General features: G+C 56.9%; 1 protein-coding gene across 2 annotated transcripts; it reads right to left on the reverse strand.

Annotated features, from left to right (window-relative positions):
* Positions 1-3,235: 3,235 nt before the first annotated feature.
* Positions 3,236-15,086, reverse strand: Mettl22 (methyltransferase like 22). Of its 2 annotated transcripts, none has more exons than XM_013011137.1 (11): positions 15,012-15,086; positions 13,889-14,011; positions 11,924-12,292; positions 9,564-9,604; positions 9,320-9,464; positions 7,200-7,271; positions 6,692-6,745; positions 6,130-6,210; positions 5,845-5,947; positions 4,339-4,507; positions 3,236-3,345 (listed from the first exon to the last, which is right to left on the reverse strand). In XM_013011137.1, the coding sequence occupies exons 2-11, from the start codon at positions 13,992-13,994 to the stop codon at positions 3,310-3,312; spliced, it is 1,176 nt and encodes a 391-aa protein (XP_012866591.1). In that variant the 5' UTR covers positions 13,995-14,011; positions 15,012-15,086; the 3' UTR covers positions 3,236-3,309. The 2 variants fall into 2 exon arrangements, with proteins under 2 accessions (XP_012866591.1, XP_012866590.1); XM_013011136.1 differs by having other exon boundaries at positions 13,889-14,026.
* Between the last annotated feature and the right edge of the window lie 6,137 nt (positions 15,087-21,223).

Genomic DNA, 21,223 nt, shown 5'->3' on the forward strand with positions numbered 1-21,223 from the left:
ACAAAGCGAAGTGTGTGTGTGTGTGTGGCGGGGAAATAAGAGGAAAAACTCTGACTGGGTCCTGGGTGGGCCCAGTGCTGCATCTCTACCGAGTGCCTGCTAGGCCTCTCATGCTGTTTCTGGTGGGGGGGAGGTCATGGGGGTATGGTGTGGACAGGCTCCGAGTCTGACCGTGCCCCTAGCAGCTGTCTGATGTTGGGAAAGTGCCCTAACCTCTCTGAACTCACATTTCTCCTATATAAAATGGGGTGCCGCCGCCCTTTAGGGTCTTTACAGGATTTCAGAGTCATGGCATGATCATGAGACAGTTCCTGCTCCCCTCCTTCCCCCTGCAGGGCTGGTCCTCCCCTCCACCCCCTCTGCAGGGCTGGTCCCCTCCATCTCCCCCTGCAGGGCTAGTCCTCCCCTCCTCCCCCCCTGCAGGGTTGGTCCTCCCCTCCTCCCCCCTGTAGGGCTGGTCCCCTCCTCCATCTCCCCTGCAGGGCTGGTCCTCCCCTCCTCCCCCCTGCAGGGCTGGTCTCCCCTCCAACACCCCCTGCAGGGCTGGTCCCCTCCTCCACCCCCCCTGCAGGGTTGGTCTCCCCTCCATCCCCCCTGCAGGGCTGGTCCCCTCCTCCCCCCCTGCAGGGCTGGTCCTCCCCTCCTCCCCCCCTGCAGGGTTGGTCCTCCCCTCCTCCCCCCTGTAGGGCTGGTCCCCTCCTCCATCTCCCCTGCAGTGGCTGGTCTCCCCTCCAACACCCCCTGCAGGGCTGGTCCTCCCCTCCATCCCCCCCTGCAGGGCTGGTCTCCCCTCCATCTCCCCCTGCAGGGCTGGTCTCCCCTCCACCCCCCCTGCAGTGGCTGGTCCTCCCCTCCTCCCCCCTGTAGGGCTGGTCCTCCCCTCCATCTCCCCTGCAGTGGCTGGTCTCCCCTCCATCTCCCCCTGCAGGGCTGGTCTCCCCTCCATCTCCCCCTGCAGGGCTGGTCCTCCCCTCCTCCATCCCCCCCTGCAGGGCTGGTCCTCCCCTCCTCCATCCCCCCCTGCAGGGCTGGTCCTCCCCTCCATCCCCCCCCTGCAGGGCTGGTCCTCCCCTCCTCCCCCCTGTAGGGCTGGTCCCCTCCTCCCCCCCCTGCAGGGCTGGTCTCCCCTCCTCCCCCCTGTAGGGCTGGTCCCCTCCTCCATCTCCCCTGCAGTGGCTGGTCTCCCCTCCATCCCCCCTGCAGGGCTGGTCCTCCCCTCCTCCCCCCTGTAGGGCTGGTCCCCTCCTCCATCCCCCCTGCAGGGCTGGTCTCCCCTCCAACACCCCCTGCAGTGGCTGGTCTCCCCTCCATCCCCCCTGCAGGGCTGGTCTCCCCTCTATCTCCCCCTGCAGGGCTGGTCTCCCCTCCATCCCCCCCTGCAGGGCTGGTCCTCCCTCCTCCATCCCCCCCTGCAGGGCTGGTCTCCCCTCTATCTCCCCCTGCAGTGGCTGGTCTCCCCTCCATCCCCCCTGCAGTGGCTGGTCTCCCTCCAACACCCCCTGCAGTGGCTGGTCTCTCCTCCTTCCCCCCTGCAGGGCTGGTCCTCCCCTCCTCCCCCCTGTAGGGCTGGTCCTCCCCTCCATCTCCCCTGCAGTGGCTGGTCTCCCCTCCATCTCCCCCTGCAGGGCTGGTCTCCCCTCCATCCCCCCCTGCAGGGCTGGTCCTCCCCTCCAACACCCCCTGCAGTGGCTGGTCTCCCCTCCATCCCCCCTGCAGTGGCTGGTCTCCCCTCCTTTCCCCTGCAGGGCTGGTCTCCCGTCCAACACCCCCTGCAGTGGCTGGTCTCCCCTCCATCCCCCCTGCAGGGCTGGTCTCCCCTCCATCCCCCCTGCAGGGCTGGTCTCCCCTCCATCTCCCCCTGCAGTGGCTGGTCTCCCCTCCATCTCCCCCTGCAGGGCTGGTCTCCCCTCCAACACCCCCTGCAGTGGCTGGTCTCCCCTCCATCTCCCCTGCAGGGCTGGTCTCCCCTCTATCTCCCCCTGCAGGGCTGGTCCCCTCCTCCATCCCCCCCTGCAGGGCTGGTCTCCCCTCCATCTCCCCTGCAGGGCTGGTCCTCCCCTCCATCCCCCCCTGCAGGGCTGGTCCTCCCCTCCATCCCCCCCTGCAGGGCTGGTCCCCTCCTCCATCCCCCCCTGCAGGGCTGATCTCTCCTCCATCTCCCCCTGCAGTGGCTGGTCTCTCCTCCATCTCCCCCTGCAGGGCTGGTCTCCCCTCCATCTCCCCTGCAGGGCTGGTCCCCTCCGTCCCCCCTGCAGGGCTGGTCCCCTCCATCTCCGGGCTGGTCCTCTTCCTCCAGGCAGGGCTTCTCTACCCTGGCACTTCATTCTGTGCTGGTGGTGGTCTATGCCTTCTGGGATGGTTCGCAACATTGGGGCCTCCTCCCCCACGCTCCAGGCTGATGACCAAACCCATATCTCCACACAGCGTGGAGTGTCCCCAGAGACAAAGTCACTCACGGTTACAAAACACGGCTCCCCTTAATAATCAGTATTAGCAATCCCCCGGTGACGTGCGCTATGGTTTTATTCTGTGCAGATGACGCAGCGGGCGCACAGGGGGGAGGCGTGGTGGGCCGCTGGCCTCACGGGGACTCTGCTCCTTTGACAGCCTTTGTCTTCTTGGCTGTGCAAAGGGCGCACCCCTGCTGCCAACCCCAGCTTTGTTAGGAGACATGGTGAGTTTAGACTGGTGCGTGCGGGAGTGTGCACAGTCGTGCTGGGGGCAGCTGGTCTACCTGGAGTGGGCAGAAGGGGCAGGGCTGCGGGGAGACTGGCTGACACTGGAGAGGAAGGAGGAGTGGGGCCGGGAGAACAGAGAGTGGGGAGAAGATGGGACGGACAGACAGACTGAATGCACACAAGGTGCAGGATGGCGGGGGACAGTGGGGAGAGGCAATGTGCCCGGATGGAAGTGAATCGATGGGGAAATGAGGCAGGAACTGTGGGGATCAGATTAGAAATGGGGGCTCCTGGTGCTGAGGCCCTGAGTCCGGCACACAGCATGCCAAGGTGGCTGACAGGAAGAGCATCAGGTGGACAGCAGCCGTCTGCTCTGCTTGGACCAGGTGGCTCCTGAGGAACCTACTCCACCAGCCCAAAGCAATGGGGCCCTCTGGCTGTTGGGGCGGTGGGGGTGGGGGGGTGACTGGGGGGAGGCAGGGACAGGTCCTAGAAAACCAGGTTGGGTCACCTCAAGTCCACTTATCACCAGACTTTGAAACAACAGTACCTCGAATGGCCGGCGTTGCGGAGCTTTTGATTTTATTAGAAAGATGGCGGGTGGGCTGCCCTTCCTCGCGGAGGCCACCGGTCATGGTGCGGGCTCTGCGACGATCTTCCACAGCTCCTGCGGCAAACACAAGGACAGGACCTGAGCGTGTGCCGACAGGGCCAAAGAGAGAGAGCAGGGCAGCGTGGAGCCAGCCACGGGGGCCGGGCGCTTTCCCCACAGCCCAGGCTGGACAGATTAAGACGTGGCACTAACTCAAGAGGCATTGGAGGTCACATAATCACTGGGGACTGGTGGTGGCCCTGCAGTTGGTGGGGAGGGGGGGAAGGGGGGGTCTTCACTGCTATGTCCCATGGCACTGAGCCCCGTGATGCCAGTTTTAATGGTGGCAGGTGTGGAGCAGGCGCCCATGTGCCAGGCTTCGTGGTACCCTGGGGCCTCCATTTCTACTTGGAGACCGGCAGGGACTGCGGGCAGGGCATCTGCTCAGGGGATGGTGAGGGCTGGGCACCGCTGAGCTCCATGGGGAAACGCCAATCCCTCATCGTCCCTTTTCCTGCTCAGAACGAGGCCTGGATCTTCCACAGACGCGAAGCCAAGAGGCCTCGGCCGAAAGGCAGAGAGAACGAAAGATGCTAGCGCTGTCCTGAGCTTCTACCAATCCGGCTCCGGGTAGTTTTAGGGTAATTTTGACTTCAAATTCTAAGGGCTGGGTTTAAAAGCTGTCACAGGGAGTGACACGGAGGTACAACTACGTCTCGGCTCAGCCGCTTCCTGGCTGGGTGACATCGCCCATCTCGGCTGCTGCGAAGATGAACGGGGACAGTGGACACAAGGTGCTGGGCGTGGCACCCCGGGAGCGCGAGCTCTCACTGCTGCGGACTACCCGGAGGCCTGATGGGAGGGGGTGGCACGGAGCCTAGGCGAGGCCACGGGGCAGGGGGGACCGTCACGCACCGCGCGTGGGAGCCGGGCATCGGGACCCGCAGCCCTCCAATCCCTTCCACTGACTTCCAGCCCGCGGGCCCTCCAGCCACCACAGTCCGCCGTCCCAAAGACAGGGTCCCGGCAGCAGCCTCCGCCCTGGGCTGGGCCGGAGTCCGTACACACCAGCTGCCGGACGCGCTCGTAGATGAGCAGCTGCGGGAAGGACGCCTCCACGCGCTCCACCATGAAGCGCAGCCGGCCCTCCGCCAGCCTCGCCAGCGCCTGCAGGCCCGAGCGGAAGTGGTCGTAGGCTTCGCACGTGACGTCCAGGTGTCTCAGAGTGAAGTTGAGCCTGTGGAGGGGCCGGCAGACAGCAGCCAGCGGTCAGGACCTGGGAAGGCTCTGCTCTGCGGCTCCTGGGGCTCACCTCTCCAAGCCGTGCCCGCATCTGGGCTATGACACTGGCAATGTGTGTCAAGTGAGGACCCAGGCTCTAACAGGCGCAATGCTGCAAGGGATGCGTGCAATGTACGGGCCTGGCCCAAATCTACACAGAAGCCACAGCAGCCATCCCTGCAGGCAGACTTACCAAGGACACAAAGACAATACATGGGAATATGCTGGGGTTTGGGCCAGTTCTGGTGCTTGAACTCAGGGCCCGAGCTGCTTTTGTCCAACGCTAGCCCTCCACCACTTGAGCCATAGCTCCACTTCTAGTTTTCTTGGTAATTTACTGGAGATAAGAGTCTCAACAGACTTTCTTGCCTGGATTGGCTCTGAACCAGGATCCTCAGATCTCAGACTCCTGAGTAGCTAGGATGACTGGTATGAGCCACTGGTGCTGGGCTTCATAAAGATATTTTGTTGGGGCTGGGAAGGTGGCTCAGTGGTAGAGTGTTTGTCTTGCATGCATGAGGCCCTTGGATTCCATTCCTCAGCACCACATAAGCAGAAAAAGCTGGAAGTGGCGCTGTGGCTCAAGTGGTAGAGTGCTAGCCCTGAGCTGAAGAGCTGTGGGACAATGCCCAGGCCCAGAGTTCAGGCCCCATGACTGACCAAAAAAAAAAAAAAAAAGATATTTTGTTGGTTCCTTTTTTGTGTCCTTATAGTTTATAGTTCTGGGGTTGAACTCAGGGCCTCTGCATGTGCCAGACAAGCTCTGCTATTATTACTATATTTATGTCAGTATCTCATTTCAGGTTTTGGAGACAAGAATAAAGAAAAAGGTAGAGTGCTAGCCTTGAGCTGAAGAGCTCAGGGACAGCGCCCAGTCCAGCCCAGAGTTTAAGTCCCATGACGGACCCTCATTCCTCCTCCTCTCCAAAAAAATAAAGAAAAAATGTTGTGGCTTTTTTTTTTTTTCTCACAGAGAAATGAAATTCAAGTATATTAAGGGCCTCAGCACAGGCTGGGTCCAGGTGACATCTGGATCCCTGTCTGCCACAACCTCTCGGTGGGGCCTGGACGAACCCCTAGTTTCCCTGCCTCCCCCTTTTCCCCTGCAAGTGGAGAGGGCGGGGACTGACAACGGTGTATCACAGGACAGTGTGAGGGTCAAGCCCGGGCTAGCACGCAGCGGGCGCTCAGTGCGCAGCTGTGGGAGGCCCTGACCGGCGGAGGTCGCAGCTGGAGGGGCCCTGGCCAGCGGAGGACGCCGCTGGGGGGCCCTGGCCGGCCAGCAGCGCTCACCTCTTCTCCACCGACAGGATGGCCGTGCAGGCGTTCTTCAGTCTGCGCACCAGTCGGGAGAGCGTGTGGAACAGTGCGTCCGTCAGGTCGTCGTCGTAGAACACTGTGGGAAGAGAGCAGGGTTGGGGAACGCACGGAGAGGCCCAGGAGGATGCTAGAGAGGAGGTTTGGATCACCAGGGAACCGTGTGAGTTGCGGCGGAACATTCTGGAAAGACGCTCTGAAGAGGCAGGTGGCTCTGTGGAGGTGAGGGGACACTATCGCTTTGCCGGTGGACGGTCTCACCTTCGGCGGCAAACAGGACAGTGGTGTGGCTGTACAGGTCGGCGATGTCCTCCTCTGACCAGCTGAAGGGCACCGCGGGATCTGCAGGGGAGGCAGGAGGGGGTGAGGCCCGGCCCCTCCCCTCCGGGCCGCCGGCTCCCAGCATCAGTGGGTGGAGCCTTGTCCAGGGTCCTGTGTGTGTGTAGACAGCCAATGACAGGCAGGCAGGATCCCACCTGGGCCCTGTGTGAACGTGATCTGTGCCATACTGTCCTTGCTGAGTGACCCCCCCATCTCCCCAGGAGCCTTGCTGCAATGCTCTGGCTGGTGGAAACAATCTAGAGACCTCCCCCCAGCCCCAGAGGGAACGGACCTGTCATACCTGGGTGCCCCTGTGCTCCGCCCCACCCAGATGGAAGCCCCCATCCCCACGATGGTGAGCTGTTGCCCACTGGGCGGGGGGTTGGGAGCAGCCTCGAGGTGCTGGGACTGTGCAGCACGCTGCTGCTGTTCTGTAGGACACGGCCGAGGCCTCGGGCCTCAGGCATCGGGGAGAAATGGGAACCGGGGGCCTGGGGCATACCTGTGCAGAGGTCGGCCTTCAGCCAGTCCAGCTCTTTGACCTTCACCACTCCACCTGCAAGCCAAAACCAGAGCTGCCAAATGGTGCACATGACCCGGGAAGAGAGCAAGACCCGCCCCCCCACGCCTCCTTCCCCCTCACCCCACGTCCACCATCTTCCCACCCTTCTGGCATTCCCTTCCTGACTCCCTTTCCTCCTCAGTGCTAAGTGTGGGCACAGCACAGGGAATGTGTTCCCTGAGGAGCCGTGGCCCCCGATCCTGGGGACTGGCTCAGTCCGAGGGCTGGCAGGTTCACAGACAGCGCGGACTGCACCAACAAGGCGCTGCGAAGAGGATGCGCAGGGGAGGGAACTGGCGTCGGGCTAGGGGATGCTGGGGAGGCCCCAGGCAACCCGCTTCGGACAACGAAGCCGGGCAAGCGTGGACGCCCCCCTCTCCTGCCACTTTGGGAGTCTGGCCTGCCTGCCTGCCTGCCCACCAGGGAAATCGCCCCGGCCAGGCCTCACCTCCAGTGGCTGCCAGGTGGCTGTTGAGGACGACGTTTCGCTGGCACATGGCTAGAAGGTCTGCGCCGACATCTGCAATGACAGAAGGGCTGCTGGGGCGGGAGGGGGGGGTCAGGCCGCCCGTCCCCAGGGGCTCTCCCCGAGACCCGCTCCCCAAAAGGCAATGGCAGAGAGCAGACCCACCACCCATGGGATCTTTTCGATGGCGTTCCTGTAAACGTGAGATGCAGGTAAACCGAGTCCCCACATCTCTCACATCACAGGACCCACGCCCGGCATTCCCCTGGTGCAGCCTCCAGGCTGCAGGTCACGGGAGCGGTGACCCCATCAGATTGAGTGACCAGGAAAAGCCAATGATGGGCTGGAACCCAGGGCCTCCCACCCCAAATTTAGGCTCACTCTGAAACTCCAGAACTCACTGGGACCAGAATGGGGGCTCGGATTGACTCAGGGATTCACAGCAGAGTCAGAGGAGGGGAAGTGGGGCTCCTGAGTGGGGCACTGCTGGCTACCACCGCCGCCCGCTGGAGCTGCTTGGGATCTTTGTTTCAGCGTAACAGACGTAACAGACGTGGACAGTGCATTCGGACAAACTTTCCGCGAGGAGAAGGGCACTGAAGGAACTCGGCTTGGGGAGCAGGGTGTGGTGATCCTGGCACTCAGGGACCCAGGCAGGAAGATGGAGTTCAAGGCCAACTTGAACTACATAGTAGGGCGCCATCTAGAGGTCACTGCCATGATAACACCAGCATGTCCTCAGCTGGCTGGGTCTGACTGCTGCGCTGTGGTGTGGGGGAAGGGTAGAATGCACTTGCTGGGTGAGCTTAGCAACTGCTTTGTGAATCTAGCAGGATTTCAAAATAAGAATGGAAACAGAACTCAGCTGTTAGAACAAGTTATACTCCTTTGTCAGGACCAGACAACTATGCACAGAGATGTTCAACAAATGTGCGATCAACAGATGTGGAAAACAAAACAAAACACCAGTGATTAAAATGCCCAGTGATGGGTTGGGAAGGTGGCTCAGTGGTAGAGTGCTTGCCTTGCATGCCTGAGGCCCTGGGTTCGATTCCTCAGCACCACGTAAGCCAAAAAAAAAAGCTGGAAGTGGCACTGTGGCTCAAATGGTAGAGTGCTTGCCTTGAGCTGAAGAGCTGAGGGACAGCACCCAGGCCCAGAGTTTAGGCCCCACGACCGGACCCAAAAAAAAAAATGCCCAGTGATGGCATCATATATGACACAGGAAAATTTATTTCAACATATTTGGCAGGATGGTTTTCTCTGTGTGTGTGTGTGTGTGTGTGTGTGTATGTATCACCTACACAAAGTTTGCATTCAGCTACTAGTTTGTGCACAGAAATAAAAATGAAAGCTGCGTACTGGTGGCTCACACCTGTAACCCTAGCCACTCAGGAGGCTGAGATCTGAGGATCACAGTTCAAAGCCAGCTTGGGCAGGAAAGTCAGTGAGACTCTTATCTCCAGAAAACCGGAAGTGGCGCTGTGGCTCAAAAGTGTTACAGTGCTAGCCTTGAGCAAGAACACTCAGGGACAGCACTCAGGCCCTTACTGACCAAAAAAAAAAAAAGATTGTAGCAACTGTTGGGGGACTCCTCCCGTACCAGTGGTAGGAGTACCTTCCTAGCTAGCACAGAACCCCAGGACTGCCAAAAAGGGAGAAAGAAAAAAGACTGAAAATAAAAAAAGATCGTTAAAACAGAAATGAAAAGAATGTGGGTCTGTGCTGGGCCGAGCTGTACCAGGTACACAGCAGGTGCTGAGCACGTCGCACACTGCTGGATGAACCCGGGGGCTGTACGGGATGACCCATTTTGGTGAGGCCTTGCCAGAGGCCCATGGTTCCCTGCTCTTTCTGGGGGTGCCTGGCGGTCCGTGGCGGCTGGGTGACACTGTGGTGGCTGTGGTGCTGGCTGCCTGGGTGTTGCCCGGAGCTCGGATGTCACTGAGAAGCAGTGGGGGATGGGGAACTGGGAAAATGGTGGCATCAGATCTGCCGCAGCCCGCACCCAGCTCCCGGAGCCTCCGCCTTGGTTTGGGCGCGAGGCTATGAGGACGAGGCCCACCCCCCCAGACCCCCCCATCTGGGCGGCGCCCGGTCACCTGTGCAGTACACCGTCCTTGCCACTGTGGCGGCCACGATGCTGGCCAGGCCCGTGCCCGCCCCGAGCTCCAGCGCTGTGCATCCTTGGAAGAGGTCCCGTCGGAACAGGATGTAATCTGCCAGGAACAGGGCGCCCCGCCATACCTGGGGGGAGGCGGGGAGAGGAGGGCGAAGGACCACAGCTGCTGGGGGGGCCCCAGGGAGGCCGTGCGGGGTGGCGGGAAGTGGGCAGGGCCTACCCACCTGCTTGCCAACATCCTCCAGGGTCGTGGCCATGGTGTGCTCTGCTCGGAGGGGAACCAAGAGAGAGACGGCCAGGGTGAGACGGGGAAGGACGAAGACCACGGCGTGCATGTGCACGTGTGTGTGCAAGCGAAGGTGTGTGAGGTGGGTGGTTTGGGAAAGCAGCACGGCCCCTGCTGCCAGGTGGGAGAGGACCAGTCCTTGTGTGCCACGAGGACCCGGCCCGGCTCACCCTCCTTCAGTCCTGGGGGTGACCCTGCCCCACGGGTCTGACCCAGCTCAGAGACACCCTTCACCATCTTCCTCTACCTCACCGCCGCTGCTGCTTTATGACGGCCATACACGCAGATGCTAACAATAATAACAACTCATCCGGAAATGTTTCCTTCCACGTAGAGCCACATGAGAAGTTTAAAAAAAAGTGAGTTTGAAATGATATCCTTTATTTAAAAAGTTGGAGAAGCTGGGTGCTGGTGGCTCACGCCTGTCATCCTAGCTACTCAGGAGGCTGAGATCTGAGGATTGCAGTTCAAAGCCAGCCCAGGCAGCAAAGTCCATGAGACTCTGATCTCCAATGAACCACCAGAAAACTAGAAGTGGCGCTGTGGCTCAAGTGGTAGAGTGCTTGAGCAAAAGCAGCTCAGGGACAGTGTCTAGGCCTTAAGTTCAACCCCCCGGACTGGCACAAAAAAAGTGAAGGAAGAAGGAGACCTGGAGGTGGAGGATGGAGGTGTGTGGTTACCGCCCTCCCCCCCTTCGCCCCCAGGTGGTCGTATGTTCCAGGCTCACCTTGGTCCCCACAAACTCTCAGTGTAAGCAGATCCCTGTGACCGGAGGCCACTGTGCCCACATGCATGCTATTCCCAATGGGGTGCCCCGTGCCGGTGTCAAGGCTGGGTGGGCTGCTCTGAGGGCTTTTCCAGACCAAGCCTGGCCAGATTCTGCCCGACCTGAAGAGTGGGATGTGAGCCCTGCATCAAAGGGGATTCGTAACTGAGCACCCATGGCTCATACCTGTCATCCTAACCACTCAGGAGGCTGAGATTGGAGGAACAAGGCTGAGGGTGTGGGGCCTGATAAATGGCCACCTGATTGGCAAGTGGAATAGAAAGCCGCCTGCTGGCCTCCCAGCAGCCGTCTGCCTTCACTAACGGGGTAATGGCATCTCAGAACCTGGGTGGCTCACACCGGCAAGACCCTACTAGGCGGTCACTCCTGTTTTGCAGAAGTGGAGGTTCAAGCTTAGAGTGCTTTGCAAAAATCAAAGTAAGAAAGCCGGGCGCTGGTGGCTCATGCCTGTAATCCTAGCTACTCAGGAGGCTGAGATCTGAGGATAGGGGTTCAAAGCCAGCCCAGGCAGGAGAGACCATGAGACTCCTATCTCCAATAAACCACCAGAAAACCGGAAGTGGCGCTATAGCTCAAGTGGTAGAGTGCTCGCCTTGAGCTGAAGAGCTGAGGGACAGCGCCCAGGCCCAGAGTTCAAGCCCCACGACCGACAAAAAAAAAAAAAAAATCAAAGTAAGACAAAGGGCTTGTCATCGGACAGCGCCACATGGGACGGGGTCTTGTCCCTCCCCAGAGGGTGCCGCTGCGCAGAAAGAACGTGAGTCCAGGTTCGGTGAGTGTGGGGGGGGGCGAGGGGGGGCTTTGCGAGCGGCTCTTGCTTTGCAGAGCATCAGGGTCCCTGACACTCAATGGTTGGGATTACTGGGAAGTGAGGAGCCCAAGGCCAGGGCCAGAAAACTCTGGGTGCTTGGCACACGAGCAGAGAGTGGCTGGGGGGCAGGGGCTGTGGAGCTTTGGCTAGGCCTGAGCAGTGGTGTTCTTGGGTTGCCTCTGCCTGCTGGTGAAGCCTCGTTCTCACTCTACTTCTTCCCCCCCCCCCCAAGCCTTTTCCAGCTAAGTTTCTAGCTTCTGAGAGGCCCAGACTAGTCACCTCTGCACCTGCCCTGGTTCCCTGCTGCCAGCGGGGCCTGGCTAAACCTCCTACCATCCTGGGCCGGTCACAGGCGCTGCACACCAGGCGGCAGCCAGGCTTTCCCAGGGGAGGAGAGCAGGACAGACCGACAGTGAGCAGTGTGTTAGGAAAGCAAAGGTGGGCAGCGTGTCCCAGGGAGGAGGCCCCGCAGAGCAGAGGCCCAGAGGTAGGAGGGTCGTGAAGGTCAAGGGTTGGGGACAAGAAACAGAGGCCCCTGTCAGGACAGCACAGCTCGTGAGCAGGACTCTGGCCTGATGGCCGCAGGGAGCAGGAGATGACCTGAGCTGGCCCCGCCTTGAACTCAGTACCCACACCCACAACATTTCCTGGGCCCTGCCCGTACTGTAGGGTGGCCTGGGCAGTGGGTGCTGGCTCTTACCTATCTGGATGACGCTGTGGGGACCGCTCTCTGGTCCCTCAGGTCCCGGGACGCCGGCTTCCTCCTGCATTAGGATCATGGGATGTACCTTGTCTCTGGGAGGCCCCGCTGGGTCGGGCTCAGAAGTGGCCTGTGGTCTTCTCACCACGTCCAGATCCCCGTCCTCATCCAGCTGAGCACCCAACCCTTCCTGGCCAGCCTGGAGGGCCGCACTCTCACCAACGTAGCTGCTTCTCGGAGGAGACCCTGGGCTGCCTGGCCCAGGGGGAGGGGCCTCCCGGGCGGGCACATCTCCATAACGGGCACTCTCAGACCCTGAGTCTGTCCGAGAGTCTGGACTCCACAGCAGCTTGAACTGGGACAGGAAAACTGAAAGACAAGACACAGAACGAGGTTCATTTCAGGAGTCTTTTATTTCCTCTCCTTCTGATAAGACAGTTCATTACCAGCTGGAAAACTTTTGTGTTGTGTGCTGATCCTGAGGCTTGAATTCAGGACCTGGGTATTGTCCCTGCAAGGCTAATGCTCTCCCAGCTTGAGCCACAGCTCCATTTTCAGCTCTTTGATAGTTAATTGGAGATAAGGCATGGATAGCATGACTTTTTTTTTTTTTTGTCAGTTGTGGGGCTTGAACTCAGGGCCATTTCTGGTTTTCTGATGATTAATTGGAGACAAAAAGTCTCATGGACTTTCCTGTCCAGGCTGGCTTTGAACCTGTAATCATCCAATCACAGCCTTCTGAGGGGATAGGATCATAGGTGTGGGCCACCAGTGCCTGGCTAGATTGCATGTCTTTTTACCATTCAAGACTTAGCTTATAAGTGGCTCAGTGGTAGAATGCTTGCCTTGCATACATGAGGCCCTGGGTTCGATTCCTCAGCACCACATACACAGAAAAAGCCAGAAGTGGCTCTGTGGCTCAAGTGGTAGAGCGCTAGTTAGCCTTGAGCAAAAGAAGCTCAGGGACAGTGTCCAGCCCCTGAGTTCAAGCCCCAGGACTGGCACCAAAAAAAACCCCCAAAACCTCAGGTGCTTTTGTTCTGGATTCCTCTGCTCAGAATCTCAAGTTTTGGGGTACTCTCCAGCACCCCACTTACCTAGCCATCACCCCACAAGCATGCACTGAGCGCCAGCTGTGTGCCGGGAATGTTGTAGGTACAGGATATAAAAGCAGAGAACAAGATCCCAGGCCCCTGGTCTAGGGACGGTGGGGGAAGAGGTCAGGCTTTGTGTGGCACCGAGGGGCAGTCAGAGAATGCGAGGATCATTGCCCTTTCTCTGCCACAGATTACACAGGGAATATTTTAAGCTCTGTGAGTCAGATGACCTCTGAGGCAACTGGCTCAGCAGCGGTGCAAACCCAGGAACACGTGGGTTCTGGCTGCTTCCACGGAACGGGGCGCGGCTGGGGTGGGGGCCACGAAGGGAGCAGCAGTTATTAGTAACCCCAGCCATCAGTGATGGAAACGGGGTGACTGGGTCGGGGGTGGGGCAGCCGGGGGTCTGTGTGGGGAGCTGACTTCGCAGGAGCCAGGGCTGGGGAGGGGGGGGGGAGGCAGGTATCCTGTTAGAGGGACAGGGAGGAGGTGAGGGGGAGAGAGCTACGTGGAGGAAGCAGAGGCAGCCAGGCAGACTCTACGAGCAGCCGGCTGGAGCAGGGCAGGGGATTGGGGACTGGCGGGGGGGGGGGGACGGAGACGCTGTGTTGTCCTGACACTGAAGTGTGGGTGCATTCATGTCTACACTGCTGTCAGCGGGCTTTGGGCTCCGGAAAGCACAAGCGTTCATGCAGGCAAGACGCGTACATGGTGGGAGAATAAGACGCACACGGTCATCTTGTCTTCCCAACGCTCTCCCCGAGAGATGAGTGTGGATGACGACGACAACAACAACAACAGACAACAACAACAACAACAACAAATAGGATCCATGGGCCCAGAACCCCACCGGAACCCAGGGCCTCACCGGGCTGCCCCACGCTGTTCAGCCGCACCATGAGGTGCCTGTGGTTGGGAGTGTAGAGGTGGACATCGGACAGCACAGTGTCGCTCCTGAAGCTGACCTCATCCATGGCTGCATCTGTGATTCCTGAGACAGGAGCACCTGGGGAGGGGGGGACAATGATCCTCAGAGGCCACCATGCAGACCAGGCCAACAGCCTTGCATGATCCGGCCCAAGACATTTCCCTGGCCAATTCCTCTGTATCTGCCATAAGAAGGGACCTGCTAGAACATCATTATTGTTGTTGTTGTTTTTGGTTGGTGGTGGGGCTTGAACGTTAGGTGCTGTCCCTCAGCTCTTCAGCTCAAGGCTACCACTCTACCACTTAAGTCACAGCGCCACTTCCGATTTTCTGAGTGGTTTATTGGAGATGAGTCTCACAGACTTTCCTGCCCGGGCTGGCTTGGAACCGAAATGCTCGGATCTCAGCCTCCTGAGTAGCTAGGATGACAGGTGTGAACCACCGGAGTCCGGCTTTCGTTGTTGTTTTGTTTGCCCAGTATCTACTTTTTTTTGGCCAGTCTCGGGGCTTGAACTCAGGCACGGTCCCTGAGCTTCTTTTTGCTCCAGGCTAGCACTCTACCACCTGAGCCACGGCACCACTTCCAGGTTTTTCTGTGTGTGTGTGTGGTGCTGAGGAATCGAACCCAGGGCCTCATGCATGCAAGGCAAGCGCTCTACCACTGAGCCACCTTCCCAGCTCCCCGGTAGCTACCTTTAGGGCAACATTTTATTTATAGAAAGGAATACGTATGTGCACACACACACGCACACACACACACAGGCACACACGCACACACACACACACCTATTCTCCATATACTCTTCTCATACAGGAAGAGAAACGCCCTTTCCATAAAGAAAATGTGCATTAATAGCAACCCCAACCTCGTGGGCCAACCTCCGGGCTCTCTAAAGGCAGCCATGGGGCGGGCACCCCCCCCTTCCCCACCCGACCCCACACCCTGGTCAGAAAGGGAAACTGAGGCCAAGCGTGACGCCAGGCCTTAGGCTTCGCGGCCCCGGGGCTCGGTGCCAGCAGGCGCCCCGCCCCGTCCCGCCCCGCCGCCTCCCTCCCCGGCTTACCCGCCGCGACCCCGGAGCTTGGAGTCGCTCCCGACCCCCTCGCCGTGGGACTCAGGGGGCCGCCATGACGGGCGGGCTGCGCAGGCGCGGCCACGCCTCCAATCAGCACAGCGAACGGCGGCGCCGCCCGCGGCCACGCCCACACGCCCGGGCCGCGCATGCGTGTTGGGACCGCTGGCGGACACCTGTTACTCTCGCTCCGGATTTTGGGGGGGGGGCCGCCGCTGTCACCGGTCACCTGCCGGGACTGGGCGCGTCTCTGCACGGGGGTCCGAACCCTCTTCTCCAAGGGAGCTGAACGGGATGAGGTGGGGGGCGGCTCGGTGGTAGCCCCGCTGGTGCAAGGCCCCGGCTTTATCCTCAATACTGGGGTGAGGAAGAAAAGGTTAAAGGTCAAAGCTGTTTGCAGGGCGCCGGTGGCTCACGCCTGTCATCCTAGTTATTCAGCAGGTGACATCCGAGGATCGTGGTTCCAAGCCAGCCTGGGCAGGAAAGTCGGTGAGACTCCTATCTCCAAGTAACCACCAAAAAGCCAGAAATGGAGCTGTGGTCCACGTGGTAGAGCACCAGCCTTGAGGGACAGCTGCAGGTCCTGAGTTCTAGAGCGACAGGTGTGAGCCACCAGCCCCTGGCACGTGCCACACACTTTGTGTGCAAAGGTGCTGATTTTCTTACGGTCGGTCTGAGTAGACATGGCACCCCCCCCCAAAGGCTGTACATGACACCCCTCTATGCACTCAGGTACATGCACATAGGTAGAGGCTCAGGCTGGCTCTTGCAGACAAAAAGGCTAACAGGGAAACAGGGATTCGGGGTTAGAACTTTTGGTCCATGGTAAGACTCTGGGTTTTCCTATATGGGTTGGGGAACCATCAAAGGATGGATTTCACACTGATGTGTTCACAGACACACGTAGACACACACAGCTGTGCCCACCCATGGACCACGGGACCATGGACACACAAATACAAGCACTCAGGCATATAGGGCCACAGATGTAAAATACAAGGGCCTGTCTTTGCATGTGCGTGTGTGCACACATACACATACACACACACTCACTCACACACACACACACACACATACACACACGGCCTCAGCTGGCACCCGGTTGGTTAATTGCTTTTGAACAGAGATTTCTCTTTTCAAAACAAAAGTGAGTCAACATCCATTTGGTGGTTACTGTTGCTAAAACATGAGGGTTGGTGGCCAAGCAACACAAATAAGGGCAAAAAAAAAATCTTTTTTGGTTTGGAAAGAAACAGGTTATGTTTTCTGAAAATTCCCAGGACAACAAGACAACAGAGAGCCAGCTGGAATACATGGCAGTGTGGGACTCCATTCTACTTCTGAGTCTCTTTCTAGTTCAACAAGGACTGAATTGCTTCCTTAGGGCTCCTCTCCAAATACAGCCATCTTGGGGCCGGGGTGGTGGTGGTGATGGTGATGGTGGTGTTTATAGTTTCAACATAGGAATTGGAGGAGGATCTCAGAGTTTCAGGCTACATCTTTCTGGCCTCTCTTCTTAGCTTTAGGCGGCTCCTGGTGACCTTGTCATTCCTCTCTCTGCCTCCATCCAGGAAACTGGAGAATGTCTTCAAAAAAATAACCTGTGTGAGAAGAACTGGGGAATATGGCTGATCAGTAAAGTGCCTGCCTAGCAAGTTCAAGGCCCTGAGTTCCAGTCCCTTCTACCGACAACAACAACAAAAGGATGTGTGTGTGTGTGTGTGTGTGTGTGTAACACAGCAGACAGGCGGTGAGAGGAGAAAGCCAGCATTTCTACGCAGAGTAAGGAGGAGGGGCAGGGGTCTGGGTAGCCTGTTGGCCTTTTCACGTTTAAGTCTCACCAGCTTGTGAACAGCAGGGTTTGGGTTCAGGTTCTGGAGTCTGAATGTCCCAGGGGCCTCTAGAGGGAGCTGTGGAGCAGGTACATCTTCTTCACTCTGGGGGGAGTCTTCTTTCTCCTCCTGAGGCAGGCTCGGTGAGGCAAGGGTTAAAGAGGCAGCTCACTGGCATCGGGACGGTCCCTTGTTCCCACCGTCTGGCCTAATGACAAATAACTAATGCAGCAGAGGGAAGGCAGCCGAAATGCCAGATGTGTGGTAAGAAAGGAGCTGGTGGGAAACGGCTGTCAGGTGATGGTTATTAGCTTTGTTATTCACCGCAGCCCTCCCCGCTCCGCAAATTACCAAATGCCCGCTGTGTTTTCTGTCATCCCTGAGAGTCAGTCCTCATCAGAAGAGACCTTGTCCCCAGGACTGCTGAAAACAGGTCATTTTAATCCTCTCCATCCCCAGCCCCCCCGCCCGTCAGCTTACAGCAGCAGCCGCTTTGTCTACTTGCAGTGCTAGGGATCGAACCCAGGACTGTACAAAAACCAGGCCTCACTGCATTGCAAAGGTACTCTCCCCCTCCCCCCTCCCCCATCCCTAGCAGCTGCTTTGAACGCACAGTGATTGTCAGTCTGGCTCCCTGGTTGCTTCTAGAGAGATGTGAGGTGGAGCTTCAGGTACACCGACCTGGGTTCAAAGGCCCAGCTCCGCTGTTGATCTATTACCCTGACTTCTTCAATACCTACCTTCAATACACTGGATACTTGGGCAGTTACTTCTTCGAAATGTGACTGCTTAAAGTTCTTGAATGCTGTTTAACAATGCTTTCCTTGACATGTGGCTGAGTGAGAGATAACATAGAAATAAATGCCAGACAAGGGCTGGGAAGGTGGCTTAGTGGTAGAGCGCTTGCCTTGCATGCATGAGGCCCTGGGTTCGATGGTGCTGTGGCTCAAGTGGTAGAGTGCTAGCCTTGAGCTGAAGAGCTGAGGGACAGCGCCCAGGCCCAGAGTTCAGGCCCCACGACCGGACCCCCCCACCAAAAAAAGAAAAGAAATAAAGAAATGCCAGACAATGTCTCTCCATGGCTTAAGGAAGTTGAATTTCACCAAGTCATACTTATGTGAAAAAAAGCAGGTGACAGTGCCATGCATGTTTTAAGAAAGAAAAGAACAGTGCTGAGCACGGTTGCTCACTCCTGTAATCCCAGCTACTTAAGAAGCAGATAGCAGAGGGATTGAACTTCGAGGCCATCGGGGCCAAAAAGTTAAGGGAGAGTCCATCTTAACTGACAACTCCGTGGCTTGGGTCTGTAATCCCAGCTATGAGGAAATATAAATAGGAGGATCATGGCCCGGACAGTTCTGAGCAAAAAATTACAAAGCCCCATCTTCCAAATAAGTAAACCAAAAGGGATGAGGGATATAACTCAATTGATAGAGTACTTGCCTGGCAAATACAGAGTGTTAAGTTCAACATGAAGAACCACCACCAAAACAAAAAAAGGAGGGTGGGGAGCTTAGCTACTCAGGAGGCTGAGATCTGAGGATGAAGGTTCATAGCTAGCCTGAGCAGAAGAGTCTGTGAGATTCTAATCTCCAACTAACCAGCAAAATGCTGGACTGGAGACATGGAGGCATAGCTCAAGCCAGCTGTGAGCTGGGCAAAGGGCTGGGGAGTCACTGTGAACACAAGGTCTTGGGTTCAAGCTTGAGTTCCAGCACACCAATTAAAGGTACAAAGCTCATTGGTCAAACTGCCTGGATGAGGGTGGGCCTTGCCTGGCTGAACCAGTGGCAGCACCCAGTCCCGAGTGGCTGATTCTTGCATGGAATTGGGATAGAAGCCACTCCACTGACATCCCAAGCGTTCATGTGGGGAGAACAGGTTTTCGTGGGCCTCTCTTTTGAGAGGAGCTTTGGGGGAAAAGTCACCCTGTTCTTTCCTGCGTCGGTGTCTGGGAGAGTGACAAATAGTTCTAATTGTCGCAAGCCTGCTCTGTTTTCCTCCTCTCCAGGCTACCCTGGATGATCGCACAGAGGCTGCTGGGACATTTGAGTAGCTCCATCCCCTTTGTCCCTGGCTCCCTTCCTCCACTTCCTGGCATGATGTGGAATCCCCAGGCAAGGAGCTGGGCCCAGGACGTGGGGGTACATGGCTTGTGGGTACAGAGACCAGCAGGAGTGTGATGTGTGATGCCCGGGGCATTAAACTCCTGGGGGAGTGGAGCACTTTTCCACAGGCAGAGACCTGTGGTCCTTAGCGGTCTATGTTCGATTTCTATTTCATTTAAATGATCTGCGTCCAGCTTTGGCATACACTTCTTGTTCTTTTTTTCCTTTCCTTTCCTTTCTTTTGTTTATTTATTCATTTATTTTTGGTGCTGGTCCTGGAGCTTGAACTCAGGGCCCGGGTGCTGTCCTTGAGCTTTTGTGCTCAAGGCTAGCACTCTACCACGTTGAACCACAGTGCCATTTCTGGTGTTTGGTGGTTAATTGGAGACAAAGAGTCTTCACAGACTTTCCCATTGGGGCTGACTTGGAACCATGATCCTTAGATCTCAGCTTCTCCAGTAGCTAAGACCGATAGGCTGAGTCATTAGACACCTGGCAACATTTTATTTTATAGGAAACAGTCGGATTGTTTTCTCATCGTTTCTCATTCCCACCAGTACTTGAAGTTGTCATTGTTCTGCATTTGGGCAATTTTGACCTTGTACCAATTCTGGGGCTTGAGCCAGTTCAGGGTCTTGTGTTCTTGCTTGTTTTCTTCATCTAAAACGGGTGCTCTACTACTTGAGCCACACTTTCATTTGTAGCTTTTATTTATTTATTTTTCTTGTTTTCCCCGCTGGATAATTGCAGATGAGTTTCCCAGATTCATCAGTGCAAGCTGGCTGGCTTCAAACCATCATTCTCGGCTCTCAGTCTCCTGAGTGGATAGGATTACAGGTGTGAGCTACCAGCACTGTGACGTGGATTTGGGCAATTTTAATTGGTGTGGAGTGAGATTTCATGGTTGTTTCAATTTGCAATTGCCTAAAACAGTTGCAAACCATTTTCTACTACAAAGTACAAAATTCATAGACTATAGATGTGGCACACATACAGTAATAACGAATAGTTACAAATCTACCATCCATCTCGTTACCATCTCAGGGAGCTCTGTCTATTCCTGCTTCCCTCCTTAGGAACAACTTATGCTTAATTTCTCCCAAGGACTCTGTCTGTATGCATGGGAATATTACAATGGGAGTCTCCCCACCAATACAAATGTACGTCAACAATTTCAACAATTAAAAAGGTAAATAAGTGCACTTCTTCCTTCCCAGGAACTCAGTGCATTGCTTGTGTCTATAGTACTACTACCTAAGCATGCACTACACAATATAGCTTAGCTCTGCCTGCTTTGGACTTTTAGTGTATTCTTCTGTGATGGAATATCTTTTTCATTTCTTTGCTCAAAATTATAAAACTAATCTGTGACGTGCCCAGGGACTCTCATTCATTGCTGTCTTTAGAATCTCATGTACATGGCCAGGTCTTGACTTCCACAAAACTGGTGGCAGGATGGACAGATGATGGTGGCCCAGTGGCCCCAGAGATGGGTGGTAAAGGATACTGAGGGATGAGGTGACACACAGCTGTTATCCCAGCTACGTGGGCGGCAGAGGTAGGAAGACTGAGAGTTCAGCTCCAGCAGGGCAAAGGTCAGGAGACTCTGACTCAAAAACAGAATGTATACAAGAAAGACTGCATGTGTGCCTACGTGTGTGACTCATGTGGCAGAGCACTCGCGATAAACGATGCCCTGGGTTCAATCCCTAGGACCATGGGGGTAAATAAAGAAACACTGGACTTGGCAACCCATGGAGAGGCCACAGGATGGAGGAAAGAAAGAAGGGAGGGTTAAGTAGACGGAGGGTAGGCATCAGAGAGCTCAGAGGTGAAAGTCTGGGTCCTGAATTGAGGCCTGGGGTTGAACCTCACCCGGTGGGGCCTCGGGCAGCCTCATTCACCACCAGCTTTCTTGGGAGAGAAAGGGGCAAGCAGACTGTACCCTCGGACCTGTGCTTCCTAATCAGCGCTGCCTGGAGAGCAAGAGTAGGTGCTACTATACAGAGTCGTTCTGTGATCTTCTGTCCATTTTCTCTCCACCTTGCATTTCCCTCCCTCCCCCTTTTTCTCTGTCTAGCCGGTGAGACTTCAGATCTCCCAAATACGCTTTGATTATGGCTCACCCACGGCTTCTTTCATCCCAGGAACATTTTGCAACCCAGATCTAATCGATACGAGGTAGAGGAGGGCTGGGAGTCAGGTCGGTGTGCATCTTTCAGGGCTCTGCCTGGGGGGGAGGTAGAGGAGAAGATGACACCAC

The sequence above is a fragment of the Dipodomys ordii genome, unplaced genomic scaffold (assembly GCF_000151885.1).
Source record: "Dipodomys ordii isolate 6190 unplaced genomic scaffold, Dord_2.0 Scaffold14, whole genome shotgun sequence".
In the NCBI taxonomy this organism is placed as follows: domain Eukaryota; kingdom Metazoa; phylum Chordata; class Mammalia; order Rodentia; family Heteromyidae; genus Dipodomys; species Dipodomys ordii.

Excerpts from the sequence above, each read along its gene's own strand:
- Mettl22 (XM_013011137.1), bottom strand. The coding sequence starts at position 13,994 with ATGGATGAGGTCAGCTTCAGGAGCGACACTGTGCTGTCCGATGTCCAC. Across the intron at positions 9,605-11,923 it reads CCACAGCGTCATCCAGATAG|AGCACACCATGGCCACGACC; the intron begins GTAAGAGCCAGC and ends CCCTCCGAGCAG. Across the intron at positions 6,746-7,199 it reads CCACCTGGCAGCCACTGGAG|GTGGAGTGGTGAAGGTCAAA; the intron begins GTGAGGCCTGGC and ends TTTGGCTTGCAG.